This window comes from Cebus imitator, unplaced genomic scaffold (genome assembly GCF_001604975.1).
Source record: "Cebus imitator isolate Cc_AM_T3 unplaced genomic scaffold, Cebus_imitator-1.0 Scaffold532, whole genome shotgun sequence".
Taxonomy (NCBI): Eukaryota; Metazoa; Chordata; class Mammalia; order Primates; family Cebidae; genus Cebus; species Cebus imitator.
Genome location: NW_016107847.1, coordinates 859,214 through 875,893, shown reverse-complemented (window position 1 = coordinate 875,893; position 16,680 = coordinate 859,214). Strand labels below are relative to the sequence as shown.

The window sequence follows — 16,680 nt, the reverse complement described above, 5'->3', positions numbered from 1 at the left end:
TTGCTTATGTGTTTCTTTCTTATAAAATTAGGATCATGCTGTTTGCCATTCAAAATGTATTCTGAACCTGACACTTTCTACCATTTTTTCCTAATGTAAGCCACCTCTATCTTTTTCTTAAACTATTATAAAACTACTAAACTATCCCCTAAAATTGGTTTCCCTGCGTCCTTCTTACTCCACTACACTCTATTATCCAAAAAATAACCATGTGATCCTTTAAAATCACGATTCTCTCTTGCTCAGAGCCATCCAGTGACTTCCCATATCACATAAAATGAAACCCCAGTCGCTGCTTACTCTGGCCTACAGGGGCCTGTGTGATGGGCCTTCTCCTGCTTCTTTCTTCGTTTCTCTCTGTTCTCCCCTTTGCTTACCTACTCCGTCTCCAGGGCTTTTTTCCAGTTCAAGCCTTTTCCTGTTGAGAACCTTTGCTCTTTCCAGGGCTACATGGCTCAGTCCATTTCAGTCCCTGATGCCATACCGTCTCTCAGGGACCACCTTCCCCAAACAGTACCTCTGCCTCCATCATTCTCCTCTCCCTTTCCCTGATTCATTTTCCTTATTACAGTAATTAAATATTCTTCTGTAACATGATTCTATTTTTATTTATGTATGTATTTATTTGCTTGCTTATTTGTACCCTGTGATCTACATTTTCCTATTCTCCCACCTGTGGCCTCTGGTAATGACTGTTCTACTCTCTGCCTCTATGTATTTGACCTTTTTTTTTTAAGGTGGAGTCTTGCTCTGTCGCCTAGGCTGGAGTGCAGTAGTGCCATCTCGGCTCATTGCAACCTCTGCCTCCTGGGTTCAAGCGATTCTCCTGCCTCAGCCTCCTGAGTAGCTGGGAGTACAGGCACCTGCCACCACACCTGGCTAATTTTTATATTTTTAGTAGAGACAGGGTTTTACCATATTGGTCAGGCTGATCTTGAACTTTTGACCTCCCAAAGTGCTGGGATTACAGGCATGAGCCACCGCACCCAGCCGTATTTGATTTTTTTAAGATTCTACATATAAGTGAGATAATACAATATATTATTTTTGTGTTTGGCTTATTTCACTTAGCATAATTTCCTTTTTATGTTCTCACAAATGGCTGGATCTCCTTTAATGGTGACTAATATCCCATTGTGTATATATTCACATCACAAATTCTGTTTTTATTCATCTGTTGAAGGACAACTTTAGTTGTTCCATATCTTGACTATTGTGAATAATGCATTGAACATAAGAGCACAGTTATTTTTATGAGGTAGTGATTTCATTTCCTTTGGGTATATACCCAAAAGAGGATGCCAGGTCATATTATAGTTCTATCTTTAATTTATTTAGGAACTTCCATACTGTTTTCCACAATGGCTGCACCAATCTACATTCCCACCACATTGCACAGCGGTTCCTTTTCTCCATACCCTTGTCAACACTAATCTCTTGTCATCTTATAATTACCGACCTAACAGGTGTGAAATAGCTCATTGTGATTTTGATTTTCATTTCCCTATGATTAGTTATGCTGAGTAGCTTTTCATATACCTGTTGGCCATTTTTATACTTTCTTTGGAGAAATGTCTATTCAGGTCCTTTGCCTATATTTTAATCTGGCTATTGATTTTTTTTTGCTGTTGAGTTGTGTGTGTTCCTTATATATTTTGGATATTAACACCTTATCAAATACATTAACCGCTTCTCAAATGCATGGTTTGCAAATATTTTTCTCCCAGCCTGTAGGCTGCCTTTTCATTTGGATTGTTTCCTTTGCTGTGTAGAGCTTTTTAGTTTGATGTAGTCCCACTTGTTATTTTTGCTTTTGTTGCCTGTAACATGATTTTAATGGCTGTAACATTCTATTATATGTATGTACTATAAGTCTCCTGTTGTTAGACTTTTGGGGTGATATAAGTTATAGTCAGTATTTTATTTTTATAGCTTTCATCTTGTGAGATTCCATCATTTTAGCCTGACAAAAGTAGTTGGGATCCTATTTATAATAATAATTTCTATAATCAGGTACTGTTTTAAATGCTTTATGTACTAATTTGATCTACCTCATTTACTGAGATATATGCAATTATTATCCCCATTTTCCAGATAGGGAAATTGAGTCCGAGAGTATAAGTATCGTCTTTAACATTACACAACTAGTAAGTGGCAGAGCTGAGATTCAGACAGGTCCTCAGACAGATCTCTACTTCCCTCCTCCACCTCACCAGCTGCCTCCTGATCTTTCTCCCAGCAGATGTCAGCAAACTTCCTTTGTCTTGCAGGTCATTACTGTTTTTTTGTATAGAGAAGCACTGAAGACCAAGTCATGTACTGTTCAAATCTTTGTAGAGAATAATATTATCCTGTTCTCCAGTCCTTTTGGGGGATTATAGTTGAGCTCCTTCTAATGTCCCTTATTGTATTATCATGGAGCTTGTATTTCTCTACCTTGTCCATGAAGAAAGTGTGTCACCATTTTCTAACTGGACAATGGAACAGTTACTACCTGAGGAACCCTGTCAGAGAGGAGAGGAGGTTAGTCTGACCAGAATTCACCCTCCTGGGTCAATATAAGTTGTCTAACCTGTGCTAGAATTTTGCTAAAAGTCCCTGTTGATAAAATTGAGACATTTGCCCCTCTGCTAGTTTCTGTAAGGTCTGCCATGCTTCATAAAGTCTCATATATTATAATATTTCTATTTTTTCAGATAATATCAGATATTATAAATGGATTCCTGTTATTTTAGGGTCCTAGGACTGCTTATTACTGTTCCTGTTGCAGTGAGTATTGGGGTGTATGTATAAACGGTGCTGAGATGTAATTCGTCTAAGCCTGGAGACCTAAATGCAGCAGCCAGGTTCTCTCCTCCTATCTACTCACTATCACTGACTTTAATTTCCTCTTGGCCGTGTTTTTGCTCTTCTTTCTGGCTCGAAGGTCATTCCTGATAAAGATGGAAGCAAACTAAGAATTAAGTAATTCTTTTTTCACTGTGTCATCTCTAAGTTAACTGTGTCATCTGCCCCAAGCAGTAGGCCAACTTTCTTGTTCTTTTTCTTGTTCTGAACCCACCCCAGTGGCTCTTATTGTTATTTTATGTATGCATTCTCCTGTGCCTCAGCCTCCTACTTCCTTGACTTGATTCTTTCTTTTTATGCCACTCCTTTTTATCTGCTGTTGGCAGCAAATTCCTCCTTCCTGCCTTTGTGAGTTTCCTTGTAAAATTTAAGCTCATTGGAGACAGTGATTTCTTTGGATAGTTCCTTCTCTTCCTCCTGTCCAGTAGTGGTCAGAATTAAATTAGGTGGAGCCCCTAATCGTTCTAGAACCAAGTTCTACATGATTAGAGTCTCTGACTATGGAATCAAAGAGCATCTAGCCTCATGCCTTACACATAGGAAGTCTGCAATAAGGTAGCAATAGTAACAACCATAATAACCTTTCTTGAGTGTTGTAAACCATACTAGGGGCTTTCTATACGTGATCTCATTTAATTCTTACTATTGACTTATAAGGTAGCTCTTATTATTCATGATTACAGATGAGTAAATTGAGATATGGAGAGGTGACATTTGCACAGCCGTAAGGACAGCACCAAGAGCCTGACTCAGGTCTGTCCAGATTCCTGAGCATGTACTTTAACCTTCACATTCTGCTGCCCTCTGAGATTTAATCCGCTGAATCACCTTCTTTCCTCTGGACTTGTAGAGTTCTGCATTCCTGCAGTCTCAGGAACACAGATGGCTCACATTTACTTCCTTGACTTTTGAGAATCATATGGTGACAAGGTCCTTTTCTATCTAAGTGCCAGTCACTTCCATTATGTTATCCACCTAGTTCATATTCAATGGCCAAAAATAGATCCAAGCAGTAGCTCTCTTACAACATCCTTGTCCCTCTGTAACATGAAATTGTCAGTAGAGCAAGGCCTGAATGAATTGGATGCTCTGCTTCTGACAGAGTTGGGGCTCCTAACAGACCTCTGGATTGTTCTTCCGTCATCCCTCAGCCTGCAGAGAACAGAGCCTGATGGTGGGAGTGACAGGTATGCCTAATGGGTGGGCCCAAGGGCAACCAGCCTCTTCTTGCCCACTACTCACTGAGCTTTTTGTGCTCTGGGAATATTATGGGGGCTTGAAGGTTTTTCTTTAACTACGATTTACATGCCACCTATTCTCAAAAAGAATGTAAAGTCATTTACAATAAAACATGTCTAAAACAAGACAGTTAAAACATATTTTAAAAAGAGAGGCAGATGGGGAGAGGTCGGAAATCACTTGGTTTGAATCCCTGACAAGAAATTATAGCACATGAATGTATTTTTGATCAGTTCCTGATCCATATGTCTAGGTATATAGGAACAGGAAAAGAACTCTGCAGAAGGGGGAAAGCTAGAACCTCATGGGCCCCACCCTATACCTGGAGTCAAAATCAAGTGGCATCATGCCTAGCAATGCCTGTAAAAATATTCATTCATGCTATCTGGTCTCAGGAAGCCTTGGGGAATGCAGCAGTGGAACCACCACGTGGGTTAACTCTTAAGTTTAGTGTAGTCAGTTTGCCCAAGGGTCAGAGCCAAGATAATTCATCATTGTCACAGACAAAACACCTCCATAAATTTGTCTTCAAATTTTAATACCTAAATCACATATTATACAGATAGAACTCACACAACCCATTTATCTCTCTGTTGTAATTTTTAAGGACAAAAATGGTATAAATCATAATGAAACTTGTAAAATTATCACACTTGTTTTAAGAGATGCTATGCTATGGCTTTTCTGTTAGACAAGATTCCAGTAGGAAATGGATGAGTGAAGAATGAGTGAATGAAGGAAGGAGTGCCCACATGGCCTCATGACACCAGTGAATCAGTTTCGTACTAGCTGTGACACAAACAGTTCATTCAGTAGAATTGGGCATGACTTCTGGCAGTACTTCCTGTTGTGATGTAGGCTGATACTAGGGGAGCTCTGAGTCAGAAGTGCAGCCAGCAACATGACTCAGGGCATCAGAGTCAGGGCAGGGAGCTCAGGCACTCCTCTGACCCTTGTCTAGATGTGCACCTACAACTCCCTTGATAGGTTTACATATGACCAACTTCATTTGTTAGGTGGAAAAATAGAGAAGGAATGTTGGTTGTGGAGGGTTGGATTATGAATTTCTACATCATTAGAGATGTAACAAACATTTACAGTGACCAGATTCAGAAGAAAGATTCCTTGAGCTCCCTGGTAGGGATATTTCCTCTCACCTTCAATTCTATGGGGCATTTCTTTAGTTTGTTGAATGGAATCAAAGTGTTAAGGCAACCTAGAAACTAAAGACTGGCCAGGTTCAGTTAAAAGCAAACAGAAAATGAAATATCAGGCAACAAATTTAACCAAAACTATTCCCTTAATTCTTTCTGTTTTCTTAATGTGAAGGTTTTAAGTATGTAGGTATTCATGGGAGAAATGAGCAAATACTGATCTCTGTTAGCTATAGGAAGTCATTAAAGATGGGAATGATTAGGATAGGGAAATGGCATTGGTAATATTTTTTGTTAGCTTGATAGAATTTGATAGGCAATGATTTTTAAACTGTCTTGTAAGGGTGGATTAAAAAGTATAATTTAAAATCCTTGGGGTGATATTATACTAAAACCCAGTCTCCACAAGTGATTGTATAAATTTACTCAATGTATCAAGTATTTGTTGATCATCTGGTTGTTTACCATCCATCCATTCGTCTATCCACTTATTCATCCACCCATCCATCTACCATTTATGCATACACTACTTATTCAGCAATGTTATGGGCTGAATTGTCCCCACCACCAACCCAAATTCATATGTTGAAGTCCTAACCCTCAGTACCTCATAATGTGACTATATTTGGAGATACGTCTATAAAGAGGTAATTGAAGTGAGGTCATTAGGGTGGGCCCTAATCCAATTTTACTGGTATCCTTATAAGAAGGGGAAACTTGGATAGATGTGTATAGAGAGGAGAATACAAGAAGACACAGACAGAAGATGGCCTTTTACAAGCCCAGGAAAGAGGCCTTAGAAGAAACTAACCCTGCTGACACCTTGATCTCAGGCTTCTGGCCTCCAAACTTGTAAGAAAATAAATCTGTGTTGTGTAAGCCACTCAGTCTGCAGTATTTTGTTATGGTAGCTCTAGCAAACTAATATATGTATCTCCAATATGTCAGTGCACTGAGCTAGGTATAAATGAAGTATCATCTCTGCCTTCAAATAGCTTCCAGCGTGGTAGACACAAAACACTGCTAAGTGTTGGGGAGACTATAAAGCTACAGTGATGAGTTAAACCCTTAGTTTTGCGAACACTAATAGTCTATAAAACCAGCCCTTGCCCTTATTGGTTTCTATGGGGCTACGATTGGCATGTGCCCCTATTTTATTTTGAATTCTGACCAAAAGAATATTTTTGGGGACATCGGTTGGGAGTTAAGTGAAATTTCTATCAGCCACAAGAAACTAAAACCTGAAGAGGCATGAGAGGTTGTGTTTTACTTTTTAATTCATACAGCATGATTTAGGTATAAAACAGCCTTCAGAGTATTTTTGCTGCTTTCAACTCATCAAAAAACTCATTTTCGCAGTAAAATCCTATCTTTGTGGCAGATCCATTTATTCCCGGATCACACAGCTTCAGCTGATCTCCAGAGTAAGCAGAAGATATAGCAGTGACAGCTGGCAGCCTGGCCCACTTAGATTCTGTTTGTGCAACTGCTGTTAATATGGAGCCGCTAACCTAGGAATCGAATCATGGCTTGAACCAAGGTGGAGGACACAGAACAGGGCCCTGTGGCTTTTGGAGTAGAAGTAGTCACACAAGTTAACAAGCAGCATGAACCAAAACCATAAAAACATAGAATGTTGAGCGCTCTAAGGGACTGGGGATGTTATCTGGCCAAAGCCCTCATTTTGTAGATTTGGAGCCAAACACACAGGTAAAATGTTAAGTGGCTTGCCTAAGGTTAAAAAAAAAAAAAAAAAAATCTAGCTAGTAACAGAAATGGGATGAAGACTCTTGTCTCTCGCTCTGAATATAGCTGTCTTTTCTGCCACTGTAGGTTTGGGTTTGGGAAATTAGTAGCCCAGAGCTGATTCTCACACAAACACTGTGTCTGTAATTCAGGTGTGTCATTACCAAATAGAGAGCGTTGTCTATTCTTAGTGTTGGTCTGAACTGCTGGGCCTCCTATCTGTGATGGAAACTAAGTCAAGCAAGTATAGCCCTCTTTTTCCATTAAAAAACAGAGCTGTTTATTCCTTACCACCCTTCCACCCCTTCTGCTCAGGTGACAGGTACACCAAAATCTCAGAAATCATTACGAAAGAACTTATTCATATAACCAAACACCACCTGTTCTCCAAAAACCTATTTAAATTTAAAATATAGAGCTGTTTAATGTAACAAAGTTGGAAGGAATGCAAAGAGAAAATGAATGCCTTTTGGGTACCAACTGTGTGGCAGGCACTGTGCTGGCCCTTCACAGCAACTATGAGGAAACTGAGGGTTGAAGAGATTGTATCTCTTGTTTAAGATCTCACAGTACCAATTGACAGTCTCAGGATTTGTTCTATTCCAGAGCCTACAAGTCTTCCACCAATTTACGTTCCTTCCCTCAGCATAATTAATAATTGTTATATTATAAGGCTAAACTAAATTTATATCAAGATGTCCCAGAGAGTTATATCTTATTTGTTAATCATTACTTTTCCCAACCAGACACTTAATGCAGCACTAGTTCCATCTTAAGGCTAAAACAGAACACCATGAATGATGATTTTGAACCTCTTTTGGCCAGGAATTCGTCCAGAGTTCTAATCCATGGACAGCTTTGCATCAAAACCTGTTGGAGGCAGCTCTCACTGACCATATAAGTGATTCACCATCTCCATGGGGTTCTCTTTTCTTGATTATCAGCTTTGACTTTATTTACAGCTGAAATGTGGTTTCTTTTCATGAAGATCATTTTTTATTCCAGAAAAGGCTTTGGTTACTATGTTCTAGTCTCATGGTCAGAAAGCTGAATGCTTCTATGTAAAGTATTTTGCTTTTCTTTCATGGCCAAATAAAAGAGAAAGACCACAGTTATACATAGTGTGTCAGTCTGGCTCACTCAGATTATGTTTGTGAAATTCCCTTTTCTATAGAGCTAATATTTACTCAGCATTGATGTCCCAGGCACCATATGGTGTCCCAGGTACCATATTAAGCCCTTTCTATGGATGGTATCTCTTAAGACTCAGAATAACCTTTTGTTTATAAACTGTCACGTAGGAGGGTCAAAAAACTCAGCCTGGTTCATTCTGCCATCAAGAAGCAAAGCTGAGCTTCAATCCCAGGCTGTCTGTGCAAACCCCTGAGCTTTCAAACCACTGTACATGCTAACACCCAACTCTTTGTTTCTTTGTGCATTTCTCTAGTCAGGAGGTTTTTCTCTACCTGCCCATTTATCTTCCATAATTCTTGCTCTTATGACAGTTGCTTTCGAAGATACCTTCGAGTACTGAGATTCCATGACATATAAAAATTATAATGTATGCAGTTTGATTAATTTGCACTAATGCCCGAGTTCATTCACAATGTTAATTTATTTACAAGGTTCCAACAATTTTTTAGTTTACTTACAGATCTTCTGATGTTAAAGGAATTGTGCTGCTTTTCCTAAAATAATATTTAAATCACCAGTTTTAAAAACATAAGGTTTAAAAACACATCTGAAAGGGTTTCACCATGCATGCAACACACCAGTTTTCCATATGGACCAAAATGGTCATTTTAAGCCCCTGCTCTCTCAGTTGTCTTTCTGAAGTCTCACAGATGCAGTGCTAATTGCATGCAGCTTCAGGTCCTTTATAACATGAGGTAGCAATTTCAGTGTCTTGGGCTTGAATGCTTCATTTGTTAGACATGCCAGGCCCGGAATTGGTATCAGCTCGTCAGGTTGCTGTATCCACATGGAGAACAACTCATCTGAATATTGGGAAGTTTCCTGGAGAAACTCCTGCTGTGCTCCTCTTAGGTGCAGTGTGAGAGCCAATGGTGTGACCAGTTCCTTAGCTAGGATGCCTCTTGGTCAGACTTGGCAGCACTGGGTGATGGCTCTTTGGGACCAGTGCAGGCATTTGAGTCTTTCTAGTCAGACTGTACTTGTTGAAGAATTCCAGAAGTGACGTTTATTCACAGACTTGCTACTTGGGCTAGCTCCAAGTGTCTGAGTGGCTCTTCGCAGCTGAGGGCAGACTGCACTTGGGACACATCTAAAATTCATTCTGACTGGTTTGAGAAAATAAGGAGACCAAAAAGAAAGAAATGGCAGGTTTCAGCAATCACATCTGTAACTGAGGAGCCACGGGATATAACTTTGGAGAATATCTTGACCTGACCTTGCTTTGCAGGTTGTCTATAGTTCTAGTCTTTAGAGTCAGGGAAGCCTGAGTTCCCACCAAGCTCTGCTCTTAATGGCTGTGTGATAATGAAGATGTCACTTGATCTTCCTGAGCCTCAGTTTCCTCATCTGAAAATTGGGATGATATATCTTCCTCGTAGGTCTGTTGTGAGAACAACGTGTGATGATCCTGCCAAAGCTCTCTAGGCATGCTGTGCTCAGCCATGTAGCCAATGCAGTCAGCAGCTACACGATGCTATTTTTACTGCTTTCTTTCCCTTCATCCTCAACAGGACACACTCTCTAGAAAAATAAGGTTCATGCAAACTAGCATTTTAAGAGTACTTACACAGATGTGCACAATGCAATGCATGTGTCTTGATGAGGTTTTGTTAAATTGTATTTTAAATATACTAGGCATATTTAGAAAAATACCCCAGAACAGGTTGTTTCATAAGAACAACAATAATTTCTAAATTATTTTCATTTCAGCTTTTTATATACTGTGTATTCACAAAATGAGAGCCCCTCCCCTACTCACCCCACCCTCACAGCTCCCCAGAGGAACAGTAGCCAGGAGTAAGCAGTACTTGCCTCCTGGCCTTTGGGTGTTTCCCCTAAAGGCTAGCTCATTTAAGAGCTACTCTTTGTAGCCCTGGTTCTTCTCTCGTGATGAGAAGAAACAAGCCCAGGCTGACAGTTGGCCGAGACGTGAAGTAGAATGTTGAAGATGAAGAGTTAAAATGGGTCTGTGTCAGAGGACTGGCAGAGGGGAAGGGACTGTCCTCCAGGGAGCTGAGGAGTGAGGGTGGTCCTCACCTCTATCCAGCAATCAGACTCCCCAAGTAAATCCATGTGAAGCATGAGAACGGTGGCCAGCACTTGTTAAGTGAGGAATGTTAAGAATCATTATCATTACTGCTACTATTATTGTTACAGGCTTGTTCCAAGACTGAGTTTTGGCTCAGCTTGTCTAAATGTCTTCCATCTTATGGAATCAAAGGGTAGATTTTGGAACCACAAGTTCCACAGCCAAAGAAGGAGCAATCCAGCAACGCAGGCACTGATTCCGCAAGCCATCTCAGAGCCTCTGTGTAGTCCTTCCTCTCCCTAAATCGCCATGACTAGCTGGCTCCAGTTAAGCCTTTCTAATTTACCTGGACTGTTGCTGTCTCCTGTGCATGGCTGCAGGGATGAGTACCTTGTTGTGTGTTGCTCCTCTGGGCTGACCGAAATGGTTTGCAGCCAGACTGCTACGCTAAACAGTCTGGCATTTAGTCCTCAGAAATCTGATTTAGAGAACGTATACGTTGCATTACAATCTAGATTTCAGAGGAAAGTTTTGTATAGAGTAACCCAGACCCAAGTCTGGGTAATTTAAAGCCTGGGTGAAATGGGGCAGAAAGAGCCCAGAATATACAGGTCTGAATCTTGGCTGGGGAGATGTGGAAGACTGGAGGCGCCAGACGGCTGGCCTCCCTCCAAGTGTTTACCATGCTGGTGCCATGGGGCTGGAGCTGGGCAGCCCATGTGCTCATTCTCTCCCTTCTCTCCTCCTCCTCTTCCCCTTCCACCTTTCCCCCTCCTCCTCATGTTTTCTATAGACCAGAAAAACTCAGGAACTACTGACCCAGAGGGAAGGCGAGGGGAGATATGAGACAGAGGAATCAAAGGCTGCCTTGGCGGTGGACGCTGTGGGTTTACAGTGGATGATCCCTCTGCCTGTGAGATAAAAGGGCTGACTCTGTACTTTGAACCCCAGCCTCACCCAGCTCTGCCTAGGTGTGGCCCTTACTCTCTGGAAGCCTTACTTAGGAGAGAGGACAGGACAGTGTGAGGCTTGAGTCTCCAGGAAATAAGAGTCTTTGGGCAGCCATTGATTCTGAGTCAGAGAACAGGGTGTGCTGTTTCCTATGTGCTGTTTCTTCCCTGCCCCACTTCCCACCAGTTTGTCCTATGGTACCCAGGGTGCCTGCACTGCTCGGATGCCACAGGCCTTGCCAGGTGCCTCCTGAGAGGTTTCTGAGGCTTGCAGCCAGGTGGTCCCATTAGTCTGCATGTCTTCGAGTCCCCCTTCCAGAGGAGAAAGCATCTGCTGCTGGGACTGACTGTAGCTCCTCACGGATGCACCTGCCACCAGGAAATTGTTGTTCAGCCTGAGATTTCTTTCTCTTCCCGAAGCACAATCTCACATACAGTCCTGAGCCCGGAGCCCAGTCTAGCTTCTGAGACAGAAGATCTTGTGCTTTTATAAACCAACAGTACTATAGGTACTGCACAAGGGAAATGTCTCCCTTATTTCTTTCCCTCCCTGGATGCCTAGGTATCAAACTAGGAGTTACCTTAATAGGGTAAAAGGAGGGTGTGGCTGTTTTACTTCCTCTTGTCCACAGCCAAGTGTGTCTGAGGACAGAGGGGGTGCCAGAGGCCAGGTGCGTGGTGGGCAGGCACTGCTCTGGATCACCCACGCAGTGCTCTGGCTTCCCTGAGACTTTCATAGGCAGGCTGCCGCAAGGCACCCAGATGCCAGTTGTCTTCCCGCAACCTAATCATGCACAGCTGCTCCAGGGCCACACTTAGGATCTCTTTCCAGGGGTCCTTGTAGTCTGTCCCAGGGGCATGGCAAAGGAGGGCCTTTCATCCAGGGGTCTCACACTCACAGAGACTTCACATTTGGATTTTTAAAAATTTATCTCCAAAGATATGCTAATAAAACTGAAGGATGGAAATTATTGTCAGCTTTAAACTTATGCCTGATTTTGGTACCAGGCCCATGAAGTTTTAAAATTAATCCTGCTATTATCTTGTGAATAGGATGGTTATATTACCTGTGTGTGTGTGTGTGTGTTTTTTTTTTAAAGCTTACACATGTTAAAACCTTAATTTATTAAATGTAAACTTCTAAAATGCAGTATATCACAATTTTTGAAACCCTATTTGGGTATTTCTTCATTTTAATATACCTGAAGCCTCAGAGAATGGAAGTGTCCCTGGTCTTTGTCTTCCAAGCAGCCCCCAGGCCACTCCCCTCTTAATGGACTGTGGAGGGAGGCTGTTCCCTTTCCACGTTGTCATCTAAACTTCAGAGAACTCTTAGGTGCAATTGCCTGTTTCATTACAGCAGCCAGCCTATACTGAAAGAGGCCTTCTAAGCTTAGGCACACCCAGTTCAGCCCCTTTCTTACTTCATTTTACGCACTGTTTTCTCCTCCCACAGGAAGGCTTCTCTCTGCCGGGCTACAGATCAGCTCTGTCCAGTGAGAATATAATATAGGTCACAATTGTGAGTCACGTAATTTCATATATTATAACCATATTGAAAAAACTAGAAACAGGTGAGATTAATTTTAATAATCTATATTATTAACTTAACCCTCCAAAATCTTAACAGTCATCAACATAAACAATTATCAATGAGATATGTGGCCGGGCGCGGTGGCTCACGCCTGTAATCCCAGCACTTTGGGATGCCGAGGCGGGTGGATCACGAGGTCAAGAGATCGAGACCATCCTGGTCAACACGGTGAAACCCCGTCTCTACTAAAACTACAAAAAATTAGCTGGGCATGGTGGCGCGTCCCTGTAATCCCAGCTACTCAGGAGGCTGAGGCAGGAGAATTGCCTGAACCCAGGAGGCGGAGGTTGCGGTGAGCCGAGATCGCGCCATTGCACTCCAGCCTGGGTAACAAGAGCGAAACTCCGTCTCAAAAAAAAAAAAGAAAAAAAAAGAGATATGTGGCATCCCTTTTTCATGCTAAGTCTTTGGAATCGTACATGTGTTTTATACTTATAGCACGTCTCACTTCACAACAGCCACATTTCAATGGCCACATGTGGACAGTGCCAGCCTGGATAGACCTAAGTATTGGGGCCATCTGCCCCTGAAGTAGGACTGATCACAAAAGTCCTCACTTCTCGCAGCAGCACATGGCCCCTCCTTCCACACCTTTCATTGTTCCTGGAATCTGTTCTCAGCATCTGAGAATCTCTCTGTCGTTCTTTACCACTGATGCTCTGGACAGCACAGATGATTAAGTGGGTTTAATCAGGTCTGCAGAGCTTGTTCCCTCATGTCTGTGCATCTGAGGTCAGAATCCAAGAGGTTTTCATAGCCACTCCCACTCTCTTTCCTGACTTCACCATCGATAGAGATAAGTACCGGGTTTTTGTTGGAGAGAAATGGGTGTCTGAAATGGATTGAGGAAGAGAGTGAGGGGAAAGCTGTGGTTGGAATGAGCAGTAGAACCAGGATGGGGTTTCTTTCAAATGCTGCAAGTAAGAATAACACCGATACTTCTGGTGCCTACCCCTGCCAAAGGAGCCTAGGCCCCTGTGAGGTTTGTGACAGGAACAGCGCAACAGTCACTGTGCTCTTCCAGCAGTATGCCTACCTCTCCAGTTAAACTCATTAAACATACAAGTATTGAATGCCCACTGGTAAGGCAGTGAGCTGTAATTATTGGAACTACACATTTTGGTATCAGTCAATCCTGAGTTCAAATCCCCATTTTTGCAATACGTTCTTAAGCAAGTTATTTAATCTCTAAGCTGTGGTTTCTTCATTTGCAAAATATGGCTAATACCTACATAATAAACTCCTGTAAAGATAAAGGGAAGTGATATATGTCCTTTCTTAACAGTGCCTGACATACTTAGCGAAGTCATTCAATGAATGGTAGTAGGCTGGGACTAGGTGAGGTGAGCAAAGCGCCTCGGGTATAGAATTTAGGGAGGCACCCACTCTCACCATTGTGTAGGTGGCAGGGTCTGGTGCTGTCAGCACCATCATCATTGTTGCAGTTGTGTAATTACACTGTGGTAAGCGTCGTGAGCATTCCTGAGCTACATAAGGCATGGCCTTTTCTCTCAAGGAGCATAGGGTGCCTGAGGGAAGAGACAGCATGTATACAAACAAACCAAGATGGGTACAGATGTGATGATTGTCTCTAGAGAGGGAGGATATACCCTTCCACGAAGGGATTCAGACTATATCCTTGAAGAATGGACAAGGTAACTAAAGGCATAGATTGGAAGGAATGACAGTTTATAGAGGGAATGGCTTAATCAAAGCTGTGGAGGCAAAAATCTACTCAGGGAATATAGAATGGTTGTTATACTGATGCATAGAGGCAGCTAAAAGGGAATGCTAAGAGTCTGGTTGTAACCCAGTTGTATAGGGCTTTACATACCAGGCAAGGCATTTAGACTGTATTTGTTTAAAAAAAAAATGTTGGGGGAGGCATAGATGGCATCCCAGGAAGGAGGGACCAGAAAATGAGGAATACCTTTTCCTTTTAAGACAAGAGAGGTGTTTGAGAGTTAGAATTTATTGCCATTGCCCTGTCAAACACAAGGCATCATGCCCTGAGGCACATGAAACTTGTAAATTGTGTCATCCATTACCACCCTTTCTTGATCCTGTTCCCCTAGAGTAACCCCTGTTACTAGTGTTGTATATATTCTTTCAGATTTCCCTCCATACATAGACAATATATAGATTCAAACTTTTTAACCAAAATTAGATCATGCTATATTTACTGTTCTGCCATTTACTTTTTTAAGTGTCATAAAATATATGTAACATAAAATTTACCATTTTAACCATCTTTAAGAGTATAGTTCAGTTGCATTAAGTACATTTCCAATGTTGTGCAACCATCACCACCATCTATGTCCACAACTTTTTTCATCTTCCCAAACTGAAGCTTGTACCCATTAAAACACCAATTCCACATTCTCCTCTCCCGCTAGCCCATAACAATCACCATTCACTTTCTGTTTTCTATCGATTTCATTATTTTAAGTACTTCATATATGGACTCTCACAGTATTTGTTTGTAACTGGCTTATTTTATTTAGCATATTGTCTTCAAGGTTCATCCATGTTGTGGGATGTGTCAGAATTTCCTTTCTTTTCATGGTTGAATAATATTCCATTGTATGTGTATATCACATTTTGTTTACTTGTATATTCATCATTAGACACTAGAGTTGTGTCTGCCTTTTGGCAATTGTCTACTATTTACTTTTAAATAATATATTGTGGACATCTTTCCATGTGAGTTCCTGTAGATCACCTCATTCTTCTTAATGGTTAATATTTTGTTGTATGACAGTGACTAGTGTAGAATCACAACACCAGCTAGTGGGACAGCAGGGATTTGAACCCAGTTTCTTTCTGGCTCCAAAAGCTGAGTGTTTTTCACCACTCCAGGAGACATGAGGGATGTGTACATTTTGAACCATTACATGGCTGGCATGGTGTTATGCACGTATAAAATAATGTGCTACAATTTGATAAATAGGTTTTGAGAGGCTCCTGATAAGTAAGTGATGAGTGTGTGTGAGACCACTGATTTTGGAGTCCCTACTCTGAGTACTCCCATAACACAGTCATCACGAGCTTCTATACTGCTGGCCTGGCCACCTCTCAGGGTAGCTCCGGAAGACCATAGGACCATGGAGTTCATCTGGCTCAGCCCTTTTTTTAGGAAAGGAGGAAACTGGCGCCTGAGAGATGAGCCCCAGGGCCATGTGTGAGTTTCTCTCTGCCTCCACTGAGAGGGTGTGGCTGCTAAGTCCTATAAGAAGATGCTCCATACTGCTTTCATTCCGATTTTACTGACTCATAGCTACTCTGTTGATGCTGGAAACTCATTTCCCCAAGTACATAGTTTTTATTGTTTATTTCTCTTGTATACATGTATTCTTCCAGCAGCTAACCTGGGTTTATTAAAAGATATTTATGTTTTCTGTTCACTTCTACTTCCTTGTTTTCCTCCTAGGAATGGAAAATCAATCTGAGTGTCATTAAGAGCATATTCCCTGAAGAAGATTGCTAATGACAGTAGATTTGTCACCCAACTCAGTGTCTTTTCCTCAGCAATTGGAATTCATTCAATGGGGAATGAAACCTAGTGCAGTTTCCCTGCCTGAACCCAGGCCTTTCACTGACCTGCCAAGTTTTCATTCCATTGTCTCACTGTCATTGACTGATCTGATCTCTATGTTGATTAATTAGTTTCAAGTCCCTTCATATTGACCTAATAAAATTGGCTTGTTTAATTTGTCTCAGGAAATTTCTGAGAATGTTCCATTTAGACTCTGATAAGGTAAATTTTTTTTTAATGTCCTGCTGGAGACATCCCTTAGGAGGGAGAGCTTGTCCTTCCTGCCATCTCTTGAATTACACAGAGCAAACACCAAAAGGATGGCGGGATGCTTCCTGCTGCTAGGGCTGAATGCTTTCACAACAAGCAGATCTGTCTGTTCATGGGCCAGT

At 41.6% G+C, this 16,680-nt stretch overlaps 1 protein-coding gene across 1 annotated transcript in view; it reads left to right on the top strand.

Moving 5' to 3' along the window:
- Positions 1 to 16,464, top strand: part of NUBPL (nucleotide binding protein like) — a 338,633-nt gene extending 322,169 nt beyond the window's left edge. Inside the window, exon 12 of the mRNA XM_037733488.1 lies at positions 16,184 to 16,464. Within this exon, the coding sequence (XP_037589416.1) occupies positions 16,184 to 16,240 (57 nt within the window). The 3' untranslated portion in view covers positions 16,241 to 16,464. The remainder of the gene's footprint in view (positions 1 to 16,183) is intronic.
- The last annotated feature ends 216 nt before the right edge of the window (positions 16,465 to 16,680 follow it).